The sequence below is a fragment of the Merops nubicus genome, unplaced genomic scaffold (genome assembly GCF_000691845.1).
Source record: "Merops nubicus isolate BGI_N331 unplaced genomic scaffold, ASM69184v1 scaffold10628, whole genome shotgun sequence".
NCBI lineage: Eukaryota > Metazoa > Chordata > Aves > Coraciiformes > Meropidae > Merops > Merops nubicus.
In genome coordinates, this window is record NW_008623662.1 from 75,442 (window position 1) to 91,828 (window position 16,387).

Consider the following 16,387-nt stretch of genomic DNA (forward strand, 5'->3'; position numbering starts at 1 on the left):
AAAAAGCTGGTTCCCAGCAGACCTATGGTTGGTGTGTCAGAGACATGCCTGAAAAATTCCAGGGTATTTGAGGATCCATAGGTGCACGGCAGATCTGTAAAAGCATGTTGCCTACAGAAAAAAAAAACATTTTCTTAAGAAACTTCTAATTTCCATTCATGCTTTTCTGTCTTAAGTTAGTAGTTTTACCCATAATGTTGCTTTTTTTCAACCACTTTTTCAATTTTTTTTTTATTTTTCCTGGACAGCTGGACCCAAGCTCACTTTCTGAGTCTTTGTGTGTGGGCTGAAAACAAATAAAAACAAACAAACAAAAAGTCAACACAAACTTTATATGTATTTTTAAATAAAAAAAACCAAACAATTTTTTTGTGAATTTGGACTTGGACTCTTTTTATACAGGTGTTTTCACATGTACGTACAGAAATATATGACGTAATGATCAGTGCTGAAAAGTTGCTTTTATGATCATACATATGTTCTTTACTAAACTTTTAAATATTTTACAGTTATTTCAAATACGTTAAAATATTCAAGTAAAAATAATACTTGGGTAATTATCTGGAACCCATAGAAACATACTTCAGCATTATTTCTCTTTAAGTACATTCTATGGTTTTATTTAAATAATATCTTATTGTATTTTGGAAGTTTATAAAGATCATGTTATACGTGATCATATATGTCACACATGTTAAAACCATTAGGTTATCCGGTCTATCCTGACAACAGCACAGTTTCTTTCCTTAAAGCATATTCTTTGATGTTCTGTCCACTCTAATTTTAACTATTGAGTCTAACTGGGTCATTGAATCTTTATACTGCTAAACCAGGCACAGTATGAAGTTTCAAGTGATGTGGTTAAAAAATCACTGGAGAGTAGGTCAAAACCAGCAAGGTTATTTTTACTTTCAACCTAATTCATGTTTGAAGTGCAGTTGTGATAATCCTGTTATTGGAAAATACAGTATAGAAGTAATTGAAAAACAGACACTGGGGGCCATATTCTGCCATCACTCTGCATCTGAAACCCACACAAATGACACTTAGAAATCTGTTTGTGAAAAAGTGGCAGACCATGACCCTCCACTTTCAATCAATTTTACTTAATATTACATTAAGGTAAACTTTCCCTTTAGGCACACACACACAGCTCCTTCTAAAGAACACCAGACTCGTACTCAAAGAAGCTTGCTCTTTGTAGTCATGGTTGTTTCTTTAATCTTTTAAATCTTTAACTTATTTTAAATGCCTTTTTTTTTTTTCTTTCTCTTATTCTTCTTTCGTCCCCCTCAAGCTATCTAGCAGTATTTTGGATATATATAACAGTGACCAGGGAACGGCACCAGCTAATATGGGTCTCACAAATGCTTCTTGCCCAGCAAACCTACCAGTAAAAAGGGAGCTCACAGGTAAAAGAACTCTGAGATTTTAGCATTTTACAATTTCAGAAATGATAATGTTTCTTTTAAAAGTTGAATAAATCTTACCTATTAAATAAGTGTTCATAATTAAATTCTGAAAAATTTTGCTTTTTGTAGTTTAATTTGTGGAAAAGAACAGAGATAAGAAGAAATGTTTTGTTTCTGTTCTCCTCTTTAACAGTTCAGAAACCATGTTTGCCCTCTGTTTTTTGTGAACATCATGTTTCTAAGAAACAATTATTTTAAGAAACATAGTGGATTCTTCCACATATTGGCTCATGATCAATGTTATAAATAAATTATCATCCATTAAATTTGTTCCAGGGTAGAACAAGTGGTTCTTTTAAAATCCTACAATAAGGCTATTCAAGGTAAATCTATATTAGTGGATTAACAACTTTAAAAGTTACATTCAATTAATCCAAAGAATGTTAACAACCATGTACAGTTATTAGTGTTACTCAGAGGAAACAGTGAGTTTGTTCAATACCTTACAAATCTGATTAACTCTTGCATTATGGGATATACAAATCCATATTCACATTAGCGTATTGTAAGTTTTATCCTGATGTAAAATACAGCAAATTTGAGAAAATTACCCCTCCATGGCATTTCTATGTTCTTAAATATAACATATGCAATAAAAAAAATCTCAAGAAACCTGTCAGACTTGCTCAAAATTTAGTACTGGCACAATATAAATTTGCTTATGGTCTTGTTTAATAATAAAAAGGGTAATGAGGTCAAAAGACCTCGAGGCTACTCTTTGTGACAAGAAGCCATTTTGAAAAGATGAAAGTACAGGATTCACAACTTAAGGACTGTTTTAATAAATGTTACTTTCTGTCAGAAGCAGATACACGAGCAATGGCAAAGGAGAGACAAAAAAAGGATAATCATAATCTCAGTAAGTATGTGTTCATCTTCCTTCTCATTACATTGCATGAATGAGGAATGCAAAACTAATATACATTAGCTACCATATCTCTACTCTTCTCAACCAGAGTTGATCAAACTGAATGGAGTGCAAATACAGCCAACCACAGAACTTTCTTCCCTGAAACTAATTTCTCTCTTTGACTTTTACATTTCATAATACTTTACATATTGTAATGGATTTCTCTCCATATCATCTTCTCCTACTATGTTTTTATTTGACAGTTGTATCTTGCACACTTTACTTGATGCTGTCTCTAAGAATTACAGTGCAAAACAGACAAGAAAGGAGGCGGATGATGAAAAAAAAACAACAGCGAAACCCCAGTCTTCACACCTTGCTTACTGAAGCACCCAAGGGTGAAGCTGTTATCTCTCCAGGGGTGATGGGAAGGGAAAAAAAAATACAGAGGATATCAGACAACTTCTAAACACTTGTTAAGCACTTAAAGTTATGGAAATGGTGTGCTGTAAAACAAGGTCAAGGCAGGATGGGTTGAAGCACAGTGTTCTATGACTGCTTTGATACACCAGCTCCCTAGCCTCTGTAGTCTGGGATGCATTTCTGTTTCCTTTATGGAGAACAGTGTAGCCATGTGCAGGTGTTAGGCATTTCAGTTCCATGGCATAATCTTCTGTAGTTTAGGCTTAGAACATAGTGAAACTCATAGTTCAGTGCCTAAATTAAATGAGACTTATAGCAATAAACATTTTTGTATATTCAAAATAAAATAAAATTTAAAAAAACCCCACTTCCCGAAGGAAGAGTTCCTATAAAATTAGGCATTTTTTCACTCTAAAGAGTAATTTGAAACAAAAAAACCCTGAAGGATTCTTTTTGCAAACTGTTGAATAAAGCACTTACAATTTTTAGTTCTCCTTTACACCTTTTCCAGCAGTAATAGTCTGGGACTTGGACCGATCCTTATGAGTCCCTTCCAACTTGAGATATTGTATGATTCTATGAATTTAAACCTAAATTAGTAATTCGTTAATAACCACTATTTATATCTTTGTTTTCTTTTTTATAGCTTGTTTTTCTGGCTATTCTGGTAATCTTAGAGGGATTTATGGCTTTACTTGCATGAAATTACATACATTCAAGTATACATCCACTGGTACCTAGTGCTAGCAACCACTGTGAACAAATTTGTGCTACCTGGACTTTCCAGAACGCTTCCTTATTTCTGTCCATATGTTTCTGTGGATTACAGACAGACTGTAGATTTTTAGGCCTGTTGCTAGCACATCTTCTCTTAAGTGCCAGTGTCCCTAGAGTGTGGTTTACTCTTTTATGAGTACCATGTTTTTTAGAGATGGTGTAAAAATGAGATTTTGTAGCTCGATCAGATTTATATAAACATTCAGATTTCAGGATGAATTAAAGTCCATATTTTATAGAAAAATTCTTGCGCTTTCTTATATGAAAGAGGAATCAGAAAAAAAAGTTCGTTTTGAAAGCTTACATCTTCAACGAAACCATGAAAGGTATTTAGATTTAAGAATAGAGCCCTTTCTTCATGTAACAGCAAGAGTTTAAACCATTACTAAAAGTATTTTGTTGTTTGTTTGTTTGGTTGTTTCTTTTTCCAAACAAGGAATTAAAGGTGTAATGTTTGTTATATGGTCATCCTGTTCATGTAGATTCAAAAGTGATTTTCTGTTTTGGTTTTGGTATAATGTGATACTTGAAATGTTATTAATAGCTCTGTGTACCAGTGGAACTGTAAAAGACATAAATCAGGAAATCTCAACTGAAAGAGGTATACAAGCTTCAAAATTTCAATAATTCAGTAGCATAACTATTGGAAGTTTCTTTTCACAAAAAACTACAAAAATAGAAAGAAAAAGAATTCTGAGAGTAACCTTTTGTAAAAAAAAAAGTTATCTCTAGTTTTATAGCCAATGTTTAGTTGACCCTTTTTTTGTTATGTATCTTGCATAGCTTTTCCATACTGTAAATATTAATTAAACAACAGCTATTATGCCATATGACTGTGCAGTTAACGCACATTCTTTAACTCTGTTTCCCCTGTCATTATTTTCCCAACGTATCTGAAATCTCTTTTAAATTGTTTAGTTGCTATGTGCATTTGCACAGTGTTCTCCTACAAGATCTGGGACATTGGTGCCAATGGGATGCAAGGGGCTACTTAACAATACACTCAAGAGGATTATAACCCTGTCCCCTGAATATGTGAATCATGACTACAAAACATGAGATGCTTTAATCTGTTGAGTGAAATTCCTGTTCCTGGAGAGAGCAGGCAAGATAGTAGGTCTCACCAAGGCAGAGCACTTCATCAGGGTACGTAATAACACCTAGGGAGTTTCCTGAGCTAGAATCAACTGGGGAGGAAGTAGTTGACAGCTGCACAAACCTAGGAGCCTCACACAGACAGGAAGCAAACTCCTTTATGTGTTGGTAGAAGTTAAGAACTAAAAGTGCTCTTTGTCATGTGGCTGAGACTGAAAGTGATAGGCTTGTATGACTGTGAGAAGGTTCATGTCAGCCTAGGAAGACTCATCAGGACACCTTTGGCTGCACACTTCTATTTTAGCTCTGACAGGCTTTTTATACTTATATTCAAGACCAGGACATCAAACTTCAAATGTGCATCTCCATACATGAGTAAGGAAGCATGTATCCATTCTGACCATATTTCAGGCTGGTCAGATATGGTCTTATGGAGTACAGTGGCAGCATATTGAACCCAAGGTAAGGTCGTCCGAGAAGCAAAGGATAAAAGAAACAGTTCAAAGCATTGCTAGTTGTGGACCAAAGTTGAATCCTGTCCATTCAGTGAGGTTTGGATTGAGCTAAAGTACAGTGTGGAGGGTGTGGACAAAAGTGGGGGTCATGCCAGTAGATCATCACTGCTGGCGTCTGCCAGCTAGCAGTACCACAACGGGACTACATTCTCATTGAATATACTGTGTCATAATCATATACAAGAAATCTCCCAAAGCAATGAGATGTCCTTTTGGCCCACTCACTGGAAAATGTGAAGTTTCTGCATGTAAAAGCAGCTGGAGAAAAATTGGTGAAGAAGCAGAGGAGAATTCTCCTTAAATTAGTGAAATGAGAGGCAGAAAGGTGACAGACTTTGTGCAGAGAAGGGTCACAGACTCCAGTCTGGCTACCAGTACAATGCTGATAAAGTGGACTGGGAGCAGAGAGGAGGAATTAATTTTAAGCAGCTTATCTTCTCTTTTTTCCTTTCTACCTAAACCACAAGTAAACCAAGATACCATACATAGTTGATCTTAGGAGATGCATAAATTTAAAAACAAATTTTTGTATTATTTAAATTATATTTGGATTAATTTCCTGTGAATTTTAAAAGTCACTGCAAACACACTTGTGCTGTCCATCACCAAAGGAAACAGATGTGCTGAGGTTGAAGTGTTTCTGGGACACAATCTTTCTCTGTTTCAATGAAGGGATATGGTTGCAGTTATATCTTCTCTGTGGTCTGCAGTGTTGATAAGTGTAGATAAGAGATTAAGATAAACTGTTAACTGTGATCTGTGGCAGGAGTTCTGCCAAAATATGAAATGCTGATGAGTTGTCTTGTGTCCCTGTTGAAGTCATCAGCAAAACTCCAATAAGGTGAAAACTCTATTGTATGGGACCAGGATGGAGAAAGGATGCACAATCATGAGAAAAAAAAGAGCTGTTAGCTCACATTTAGACAACAGATGACTATTTCAGTCTCTAGGAGCCTAGCTGTAAATGGGGGAGAATCCTACAGGTAGGGTAAGACACAGAGATGGTACTAATCATGGAGTTTGTCTGGAGAGTAAATCAGAGACAGGCAAGAGATCAGGTTGGGACTTCTATTTGAGGGACAAATATTCTGTACATTGACTGACTTGTTTTTAACTTATTAAAATGTTTATGTTGAATTTATCCAAGAATATTTCACCATAAAAATAATAATTGTTTCTTTTTAACAGTTGAGAGAAGAAGAAGATATAATATTAATTACCGAATCAAGGAGCTTGGCACACTCATCCCTAAGTCTAATGATCCGTGAGTTCAATAGTCTTTAACTATAATAATGTTTATAGTTTAAGTACGGGGGGCGGGGGAGAGGGGGGAGGAAGGGAAGGCAGTTGCATGTACTGGCTGTAGGATTGAGTAATGGGATACAGCATCTTCCATGCCAGATTTACACCCTGGCCAATACTGGCTGGCTCAGATCAGGTTGTTAAAGTAACAAACCTTTGACAGATTTTTGGTGTCTATTGGGAAAACTTATGTGAAAAGATACTAAAATGAAAGCAACTGCAGGTTGTTTGAGAGACTGCCATGTTAGGAGTTAAAAAAGAAACCAAAACAACAAACAAACAAAACCAAAGAGAAGGAAAAAAGGACGATAAACCAAGCAACAAAAAGTCCAACTCTGTCCCTGGGAGCAATCGTGTGGTTTCTTTCAAAAAAGGGCTTTCAGCCCTTGCCATGGGCCCTCTAGTGGGATAAAACAAAATGCATGTTGACACTGTCTGCCCTTTGCCTAAGGAAAAAAAAAAATCAGCTTAAGGGTCTGTAGACAGAGCATTTTTCAAAAGTCCTCCACTTAGTGCAAGGAAAACAATAGTCCTAAAATGCAAGGATAGAAATAATAACTGCTGTAACTGCTATAATAATAACATTTTTTACTAATGCATATGGTTACATTAACAAAAAATACATATTGCTTAAACTACACTTGCATTCCCTTACAGCTTGTATTTGTCATCAATATGAAAAAAAAGCCTGTTCGGTGGGAAAGCCTATTGCAGGATTAGCAATAACAATTCAGGGTGACATTTAATGCTGAACTTTAGCCATGGGTTTCTCTTATTACTCAGAGAAGCCTCCAGACCATGCACTTGCATGGTTGTGACTTGCATAATGTTTATTATGCAGATATTGTCTTTATCATTTGCATGTCAATACAGACCTGCATGATGCTTCAAATGAAAACAACTATTGATATTTCAGCCTTTTTTTTTTTTAGAACTAAGAAACTTTTGATTATATTAAGGATTTCTCTAACAATATAAAGCTGTGTGAGACTTAGAGAAGTATAAGGTTGGCATAACAAGACACTTGGAGTGAAATCACCAGAAAGAAAGTTAACACACTGCATCCATTTTAGAGAAATTATGAACTCTGCTCTTCTACAGCATCTACCCAAGATTAGATAAAAATGCCTGTTCTTATTATTAATATAGAATTAGATGTTACATCTGAGTTAAAATAAAAGGTGCTTTAAGTACCTATATAAATTTTTGGCCACATGTAATCCATTGCAAAGAAGCTAGTAGAGTTTTAATTTTGTCAGTGCATTTTTCAGTATTCAAGGCCATTTGGGCAAATATTTGAAAGATTTCTCAGAAAAACAGTGGATGGCAGTGTTGGTTTGCAGCTATAAAGCAATAATGGAAGCAAGTTATGCTGCAATTAGAAATGGGCATGAGGTACAAATTCCAGTTTTTATTTCATCTGCCTACAAAGGTGTTTCAGTTATGTATTTTGGTCTGGATTCCAGTTTAGTTTATGAAATTACCCAAAACATTAATACCTTGAGCAATCACTTAAATTCTTCATAACACAAATGATCTTGAACCTGTAATTTTGCTTCAGTAAGTGGAAGATAGATTTTACCCACAGATTCTGGTATTGTTGCCTGATGAAAGTTTCAGGTATAGATCCTGAAGACATTGCCTTTTCTTGTTTTAGCCTGCAAACTCATGACTCAGTTCAACAGTGTGACAGCCCCAAAGTGGTGAATGTTTACAAAAGCAAGAGGTGAACTTAAGTGTCTTATGTTTTGAGGACTGCTGTCATCAAAAGGCTGGTAAACAGTACTCCTGTTGAAAATAGGCCTATTTAAAAGCTTTCAGGTTGCTGTTAAGAAAAAAAAAGAGGCATCAAAAGGTGCAAAATGCTTTTGAAAAACTAGGTTATATTATAACTTTGCTATAGCCTGGTGCCAGGTTAAATTAATCCAAAAAAGTGTAAACACTTTTTTAAATGCAGGTATTTCCATTTATGTTGTTTTGTTTGGCCGAGCATACCAAAATTATTATTTCTTTCTGGTATGGTCCTGTGTTGCCAAATCATAACTGTGTGCTTAATCTCTCTTTCACTTCTTTCTTTTTCCTTCATAACATTTTACTGTGCCCCCAATCTGCCCCCTTCATCTTTGAAAGAGATGTATCATCTCTTACAATACTTTATCTGTAACATTTTATCACACATAGCATTTTCACCTCCTATATTGATTTTAGAAGATTCCTCTTACAGTGGGAACTTAGCTGTTAAAGGAGAAACCTTACTGATGCTTGGACTAATGACAGTGAAGCAAATCAGCCTTTGTATTGAAGAGCAAATACTACTATAACTAAGCCATTGTAGTTAGCATGCCTGTCCCAGATGGCTTGCTTCAAGAAGATTACATTCAGACTTAGGAAAAGAAAAGGACATTTTTGATGCTATTTGTAAACCTTTTATGATTTATATTTCTTAGAAGTGGTGTGTGGGGGGTTTATTTCACTTTTGTTTTGTTAGTTATATAGTGAACTTGTTTGGCTCCTGCAGAGCTTCCACAGGGACTTTCTTTTGACTGGCTTAAACCCCTATTCTTTTCACTGTTTTATTTTTTTTTTTAATTTAATGATGAAAAGTGTGGATTACATTGCTTAAATGAATGGGTGTTTTAAGTTCACTTCATCAGCATTAGAAAGTGAAGATAAGTTGCAGAGAACTTTGACTCTTTTGTTTAATTTTCAATGCTTAGGTATCCAAGTGTTAGATGATTCAGAAATGCAAAACAGTTATAAAGAATAATTCAAAAATAGAATGAATAAAGGCTCAAAATATCCAATCGTATTTTGCTGAAAAGCTCATAACCTTCTCTTTTAAATATATCTACCTTTCCATTCATAGTCCCTTTGTGTTCAGCCTTTCAGAATCCACCTTTTAGGTGTTTAACAGGACTTCACGTTGTGTTGGAGTCTGGAAATGCCTATGCAAGAACTCTTTTATGGTAGCCAGACTAGAATTGTCAAAAATATAATAAGAAAAAAACTTTCCTTTAAGAATTCTAGCCATCTACATCTACCTGTGCCTGACCTTCTCTCTGTTTTCTGTGGACAGACCCCCTAGCACAGATGTGTCTCTTGTGAAGGAAAAGTTTGTGTACACTCATGCTGTTATAAAGTCGAAACTTGCTGCCTCTTACAGGAGAAGACAGTTTGTAATTGTGCAGATCATCAAAACAAGTACAAAGTCCTTCAAAGTCTTTCTTTGAGCAAGTATAGTGTATTTCTCAGAAACAGGGAAAGAAACGGTTGGCAAACATAGTTGCAGCTTCACAAAGGTATTTATTTTCCGTAAATTCTTGGTGGCTGGCAAAATCTGTGACTACCACCCTCTTCCAAACTCTAGTTTTGTTAATTAGTTTTAATCTTAGATGGTCAGATGCTCTCATCCTTCCTACAGGAGTTCAACTTGTATAAACCAGTGAAATCCCTTGGACTTTATTAAAGTTCCCTTAACAGAAATGAGTTGAAGATCAATCTCACGGATGTTTGTTTTCTCTTAAATGAGATACTCTCCTAGGTGAGAGTTACATGTTCTGGTCCAGGCATTTGAGACTTGTAGAGAGATTCATCTGGTAAAGTTAGGAGGAGCTAGCATTCAGAAGCTAATAAAACACAGTGTGTTTTTTACTGAGTTGCTACTTTTCCACGCAAATCATGTTAAGTGTTGTAGTCGTCTGTTAATTGAATTAGGTAACACATATGTAGCTTGCTAAAAATTTCAAATTATTGCACCACATGCATGCACAAAGAGACAATCGTCCTTCACAGAGTCATTGCTGATGACCAGACCTGCAAAACTTCCTACTGCTCTCAGCTGCCCTGTTGTACATGTAGTTTCCTATATTTTTCAGTATTTACAAGATGGAGCCTTACAAATATAAAAGAAGAATTAAGAATAAGGGGAAAACAAAGCGAATAAAAAACAGTGGAAGAATAAAATGAAAAAAAAGAATGCCTGCCCTCTCCAGAGACTAGCTGATCTATACTTAACTTCGTAGCTTCAACACAGTTATGAATACAACAGTTTTGTTTGTTTTTATGAAGAAGTTTTCAATAAAATGATTAACAATTTCCAGAGACACTTCAGTTTTTAAAATGTCTCAAATAGGCCTATGGGCCTTGTCATTTCAAATTTTACCACTATTACATAGGGAACAAGCACAATATATAAATCTCTAAAAAGCAAAAAACACAATTCCCTCGTGCCATTTTTATATTTTTTTCCAATAACTTTATTTGCACCCAATTTAGAATTCAGCATTTTCAGAGAAATAACAGAAAAACAATAGCTGGTCAGATAATTTCTCAGTTCTTCTTATACACTTCACTGGGCTGGAATTTAACCCATCTTCAAATGTTGAGGTTTTTTTTTCCTTGCCACCATAGATGAACCTGCATGCCTGCCTGCTAAGCAGACCTAGCTGTATTACAGACTGTTGCTGTGCAGGCCTCTCCCCTGTGCTATTCCCCCTATTTGCCTGCATCATCACTAGTCATTTTGCTGCTCTTCCACCCCTGCATATCTGCACAGAGCCTCTGTTTCTCCACAACACTGTCCTGTGGCTGCTGTGTGGTGCTCTGAGATAGAATGGATGGATGGAGTGTGTCTGCAAGGCAGAACCAGCACAGGCATCTTCAGTATTTTCTTTTGATCCTGGTACACATACAGAGACATGGAGGGAAAAAGGATGATTTCTAAGGTCACCAGCCAATCTTTTGCTGTGTTGCCTTCAGACACCAGAAGATATGCCTCATTTGATAAGACACCGACCAGTATATGTAGATATGAGTAGAGATACAGAAAATATGTGAGATAAGTGCGTATGAACAGACAGACACACACACATAAAATAACAATCTCTTAAATACTAGCAGTAACCACAGCATTTTCATGCTAGAGCTCCATGATATTTTTGCCTCTCAAATTTGTAAATAATACCACAAGAGTTACCTATTCATATATATCTCACGCAAAAGCTGACCAGATCTGTATTTCTGGCAGTTTGAAAACCAGGAATTAGCCCTCCAGTGATGATTTATTTCAACCTAAGAGAAAAAATATAATTGTCATATACATAAAAACTCAAACTATCAAGGCAACATGAACTAAAAGTAAGCAGTGTCACAAAGGTTGTCAATTATGTGTAGCATGAATTAAATTAGTCACAAAAAGATTCCAAATACGGTTGTGAATATATGGCTTATTTGTATGTCAATCAGAAAAAAAATAACTAAAAATATTTTTATCTGAATTTGATTTTAAATTCATAACATTTTGTAACTAACATTGTGAAGCCACTATGAAATATCTGCCAAAGATGTGCTACATGTGTATTTTCATCCTGCGGTTACGTCTTAATTATTTCCATTTTGTCAGCTTCCAATTTCATAGTGCTACATTGTTATGTTAACACCATCAGACCAAAACTGGCCTAGTTTTGTCTTAATTCCATGCTAGGAGGAGCTGACCACCCTTGCCTAGGCAGATTGTGTTTCTCCAGAGTTTATGCAATAGGTATTCTTGTTACTGTAGCACTTTTCAAAGTTGCCATGAAAGTGTCCTGAATCAGTCATTTTCACTTGAAAAGAAGCAAACACCTAATGTAATTCAGAGCTATATGTAGCACTTGTAGCTCATATCTGAGATGGCAGAGATTTCCAGTTTGAAATGTTGTTCTCCTCCTAACTTTAGCTGCTCTTACTTATTCAGGAGTGCTGTGCTGTAGACAGACAGGCACCTCGCTGCCTTTCAAAATCCCCTAGAATTCAGGCATAAAAATGGACCTTTCAGTATTCTGCCTAACTTTTCAAAGAGGTCTGAAGAAAATAAGAGTACAACTTGGTGATAGAAGTCAAAGATTTGTCCAAAAAATAAGCACCACGTGTACTAAAAATTTCCTTAACCTTAGTTTGAACACAGGAATCCTGTATGTGAGGAGAAAGTCCACTCCTAGGAGGGAGTCCATAGGACTCTAACAGAAAAACATTCTGTCCTCCCACCTGGGCAAGAAGTATGGGGTGAGAAAGGAGGAGGCAGAGAGACTGCCAAGAGAGGATTTAACTGTCACTTCAACAAGCAGCCTCTGAAGTTTTAGCTTTGCAGACAGTGGGGTCTGAGACAATAATTATTTCCCTCTGACCTCCTCACCTTCTAATCTTGAAAGCTGTGCATTCCTGGGCCACGGGGGGGGGGAAATCCCTGTCTGCTGGAGTCCCACGGTTTGTGTGGTGCCCAGAGAGGACAGAGATGTGATCCAAAAACTGGTTCTCCCAAACCTCTGCCAAACGGTCTAAATTCTTAGATATCAAACACTGTGATGCCTTATCACAAATAATTTTGCATATTCTTCTGAGCATCTTTAAAGCTATCATAAAACCCATAAGGTTTTATCCCTAGAATAGTGCCTCAGGAAAGTCCAGGTGGTCTGGTTCCCTAAGTCCTGTACCTGCCTGGCTTTTGACCTATACATTCAGTAGAAAGACAGCTGCCTTTGTGGAAGTCTCTAAGGGTGCTTAACCTTGGGTTAAGGGTGCAAGCTTCCTTAAGCACTTACTCTGAGAAACTGGCTGTGAAGCATAGACACCCTGCAATAAATCCACTTCAGATCACATTTTTACTCTACGTAGGTGAGCAAGTGAGTAGGAGCAAGTCTCACTAACTAAAGCAACCAAGGAATAATGGAAAGTAGTGATTAACTGGGGTATGATTTATATTTATTTTTTAATTCTATAAATGCCTATAGATATGTATTTGGAATAGACAGTGAAAAGGAAAGCATTAAGGTGGCTACTTGTCCCTCCCAAACTCAAATTCTGGCTCGTTTAAATAGTTTTTTACTTCTCAGGTTTGTTTTATAGGACCAGAACCTCTGCCAGTTTTCTGCTTGGTCTAAGCCATCTTGCACTGAAGTGGATATTTCAGATAAACCCTTTTGTCTGTATATTTAATGCAGCAGGGCCCAACCTGTATCATCACATACTGAACTTTGTTACAAATGAAATGTTTTCAACAACTTCCATTCTTGTTCCAAGGCCTTCACAACTTCACACAAAGGAATATATGGAAAATTGATAAATAGGTACATGGAAGTCCTTAAACAGATGGATGTATTTGAACAAGTGTATTGTTGTTCATAAGACTGCTTGTAAACTTGACGTTAACCTAAAATTTCCTGAATGATGGACAGGTTTAATTTTATTTTTTTTCCAAGGCTTTTATTTTAAGTTAGGGTCTACATGTAACTGTGGGTTTTAAATTAGTTTATATTGTTTGAAGATTTTTGAACAGGACTTTTGTCATTCCATAGCCATTACAATTACAAAAGTATGGTTTGTCTGGTCTATCATGAATGAGGAGTGGCATTCAGCACAGACCATTTTTTTCTCAACAAGCATAAAAGCAACCTCATTAGCAAGTCAGGTAAAAGGAGTAGTATATTCAAAATGATCTTTAAAAATTTAGGCTTAAGTCCTCAGTAATGTATATTTCCTAGTTCATTAATGCAGAAATACTGCACATAGATTTTAATCTTGGAGTTAATAATAAAAGCAATTTTCACTAAAAATATAAAAACTGTAATGGTAGAATCATGATATTGCATTTAGCTCTCCCACAAAAAGTCACTTTATTACTTTCTTTTGACACTTATTTTCATTCTGGGATTAATTTTACTATATAAGGGCTTCTTAACTATTCTATTAAAATTTCCATTCAGAAGCAATAATATCTAAGAGTGAATAATAGTCATGTAAATCATTATTTCATATTAATGTAAAAGATTTTGTAAGTTCTTATGAATTCTGCTGACATGCACAATTGTGAAAAGGTTATCTCTACATTCTGCAGTGATATGCGCTGGAACAAAGGAACTATTTTAAAAGCATCAGTGGAGTACATCAAGTGGCTACAAAAAGAACAACAGAGAGCCAGAGAATTAGAACACAGGCAGAAGAAATTAGAGCATGCTAACAGAAGACTTCTACTCCGAATTCAGGTTTGTATAAGAGCGTAACAAAGCTTTCTCAGTACTTATCCCTCGTCAAATTTTATTAATCTACATAATTTTTCCCAAAATGGCATTTATTAAAAATGAATTTGCTTTCCCTATTTATTGCTGTGTATATTGGTGAGGGGATATTATTAAGATTTCTGGGAAATTCCCTTGATAATTAGATCTTGCATAAAGGAATGGATCAGAAGTTAATAAAATATTTGTGCAAATAATTTCCTTATGTATGACTTAGAACCAGAGAAAGACAAAAAAAAATGAAGCAAAAAAATGTATACCTGCAGCCAAAATTCAGTACTGGACACAAAATTCCCTTCAGTATTTTTATTCCCTTTGTCACCATTTCACACGTTACACTTCTTTAGGTAGAGCCCTGCATGGCTTCAGATTCAAGATTTGAATATAAACCCATAGGAAGATGAGATAGACTGATAGATAGACAGATATATATATATAGCATGAATCACCTTATGTAAAGTGGTTTACACATACATTTGTATATCATAAGCAGGATCAAGTAAAGTATCCTCTGTTTCTCTGAAGAATAGTGGACAATGAACTAGAAAGTTGCAACGTTTTTGTGTCACCTTTATTGGTTCAGTATGTGACAGTTTTAGAGAGTTTGTCCTACCTCTTATGTTGCCTTTGGACAGTAGCTTGATGACAGGAGGGGAAACAGAAAGAAAAACATTCACACAGCAAATTTTCACAGATTAACAATTTCATATTTTAAAACATAGTCTCACAACTAGGCAAAAAGGGTGATTTGCATGTATGAAGTGTATACTTATTGCAATAGTTTTAAAGATGCTGTTTTGTCTTATGAAGCAATTATCTAATTTTTTTTATTCTAAATGTTAGGAACTAGAGATCCAGGCACGTGCACATGGCCTTCCAGTCATGTCTTCCCTCAGTGCTGTTGATTTAGCTGCACACGTCATCAAGCAACAATCTTATCCAGAGGAGAACTCTGCAGACTACTCTCAGCAAATGCCTCTGGCACACGGACCAAATTCTGATGTTTGCGATGGATCTACAGCCTTTTCTGATCCACTATCACACTTTACGGATTTGTCCTTCAGTGCAGCTTTAAAAGAAGAGCAACGACTAGAGGAAATTTTACTGGATGACACAGTGTCACCGTTTGGAACAGACCCGCTCTTGTCCTCCACATCCCCAGCTGCATCAAAAGAGAGCAGCAGGAGAAGCAGCTTTAGCACAGATGATGGAGATGATTTATAAAAGCAGAAAGGGCCTCATATTTCTCTAAACCACTTGCTAAAAGACTGAGTTGAATGTAAGCATGGTGTTTGTGCTTATTTTAAATACGAATAAGGAGAGCCACTGTGAAGATAAGTTACTACATGACAAGGGTTTAAATCAGCCCTTACTTCACAGGAAAATAAGACGGACATGAACTCATATCACTCTGCCCCAAATTCACACCATCTGTTCACAGCTGACATTTGCACAAATCTTTCTTCACTAGGAACATTTTTACTATCATTCCATGACTTTTTACAGCACTATGAAAATGGTTACCATGAAAGGAATACCTATGTTACAAAAGTGTATTCAAACTCTTTCTTCAATCTGCATTCACTTTTCTCTCCTATAAACACGAGTTTTAGTCATTTGTTAATTTCCTTTTTTTTTTTTTTTTTTTTTTTTATGTACTAAAAATTCTACAAAACGTGAAGCACCAGGGAAATATTTATGCTGGGAACTGTGGAGATGTTACAGTTTTTAAAGCCTGAAAAACCAGATGGTAATGCTTTCACACAAGTGAAGTGAGCATCAAATGTAAACTGTGTATGCTTCTTTTTAAAAGGAGAAAATCCATTAAGCTTTTCATGGCATTCCTTTTTTTTTTTTTTTTTAATATTTCATTTGTAGAAAAAGAACAGTCTTTTAATATAT

General features: G+C 35.8%; 1 protein-coding gene across 1 annotated transcript in view; it reads left to right on the top strand.

The window, feature by feature from the left end:
- Nucleotides 1-15,949, top strand: part of TFEC (transcription factor EC) — a gene marked incomplete at its 5' end in the record, with an annotated part of 37,538 nt that extends 21,589 nt beyond the window's left edge. The window contains 5 exons of the mRNA XM_008945155.1: nucleotides 1,298-1,412; nucleotides 2,275-2,331; nucleotides 6,321-6,396; nucleotides 14,305-14,452; nucleotides 15,329-15,949. Of these exons, the coding sequence (XP_008943403.1) occupies nucleotides 1,298-1,412; nucleotides 2,275-2,331; nucleotides 6,321-6,396; nucleotides 14,305-14,452; nucleotides 15,329-15,709 (777 nt within the window). The remainder of the gene's footprint in view (nucleotides 1-1,297; nucleotides 1,413-2,274; nucleotides 2,332-6,320; nucleotides 6,397-14,304; nucleotides 14,453-15,328) is intronic.
- Nucleotides 15,950-16,387: the final 438 nt, after the last annotated feature.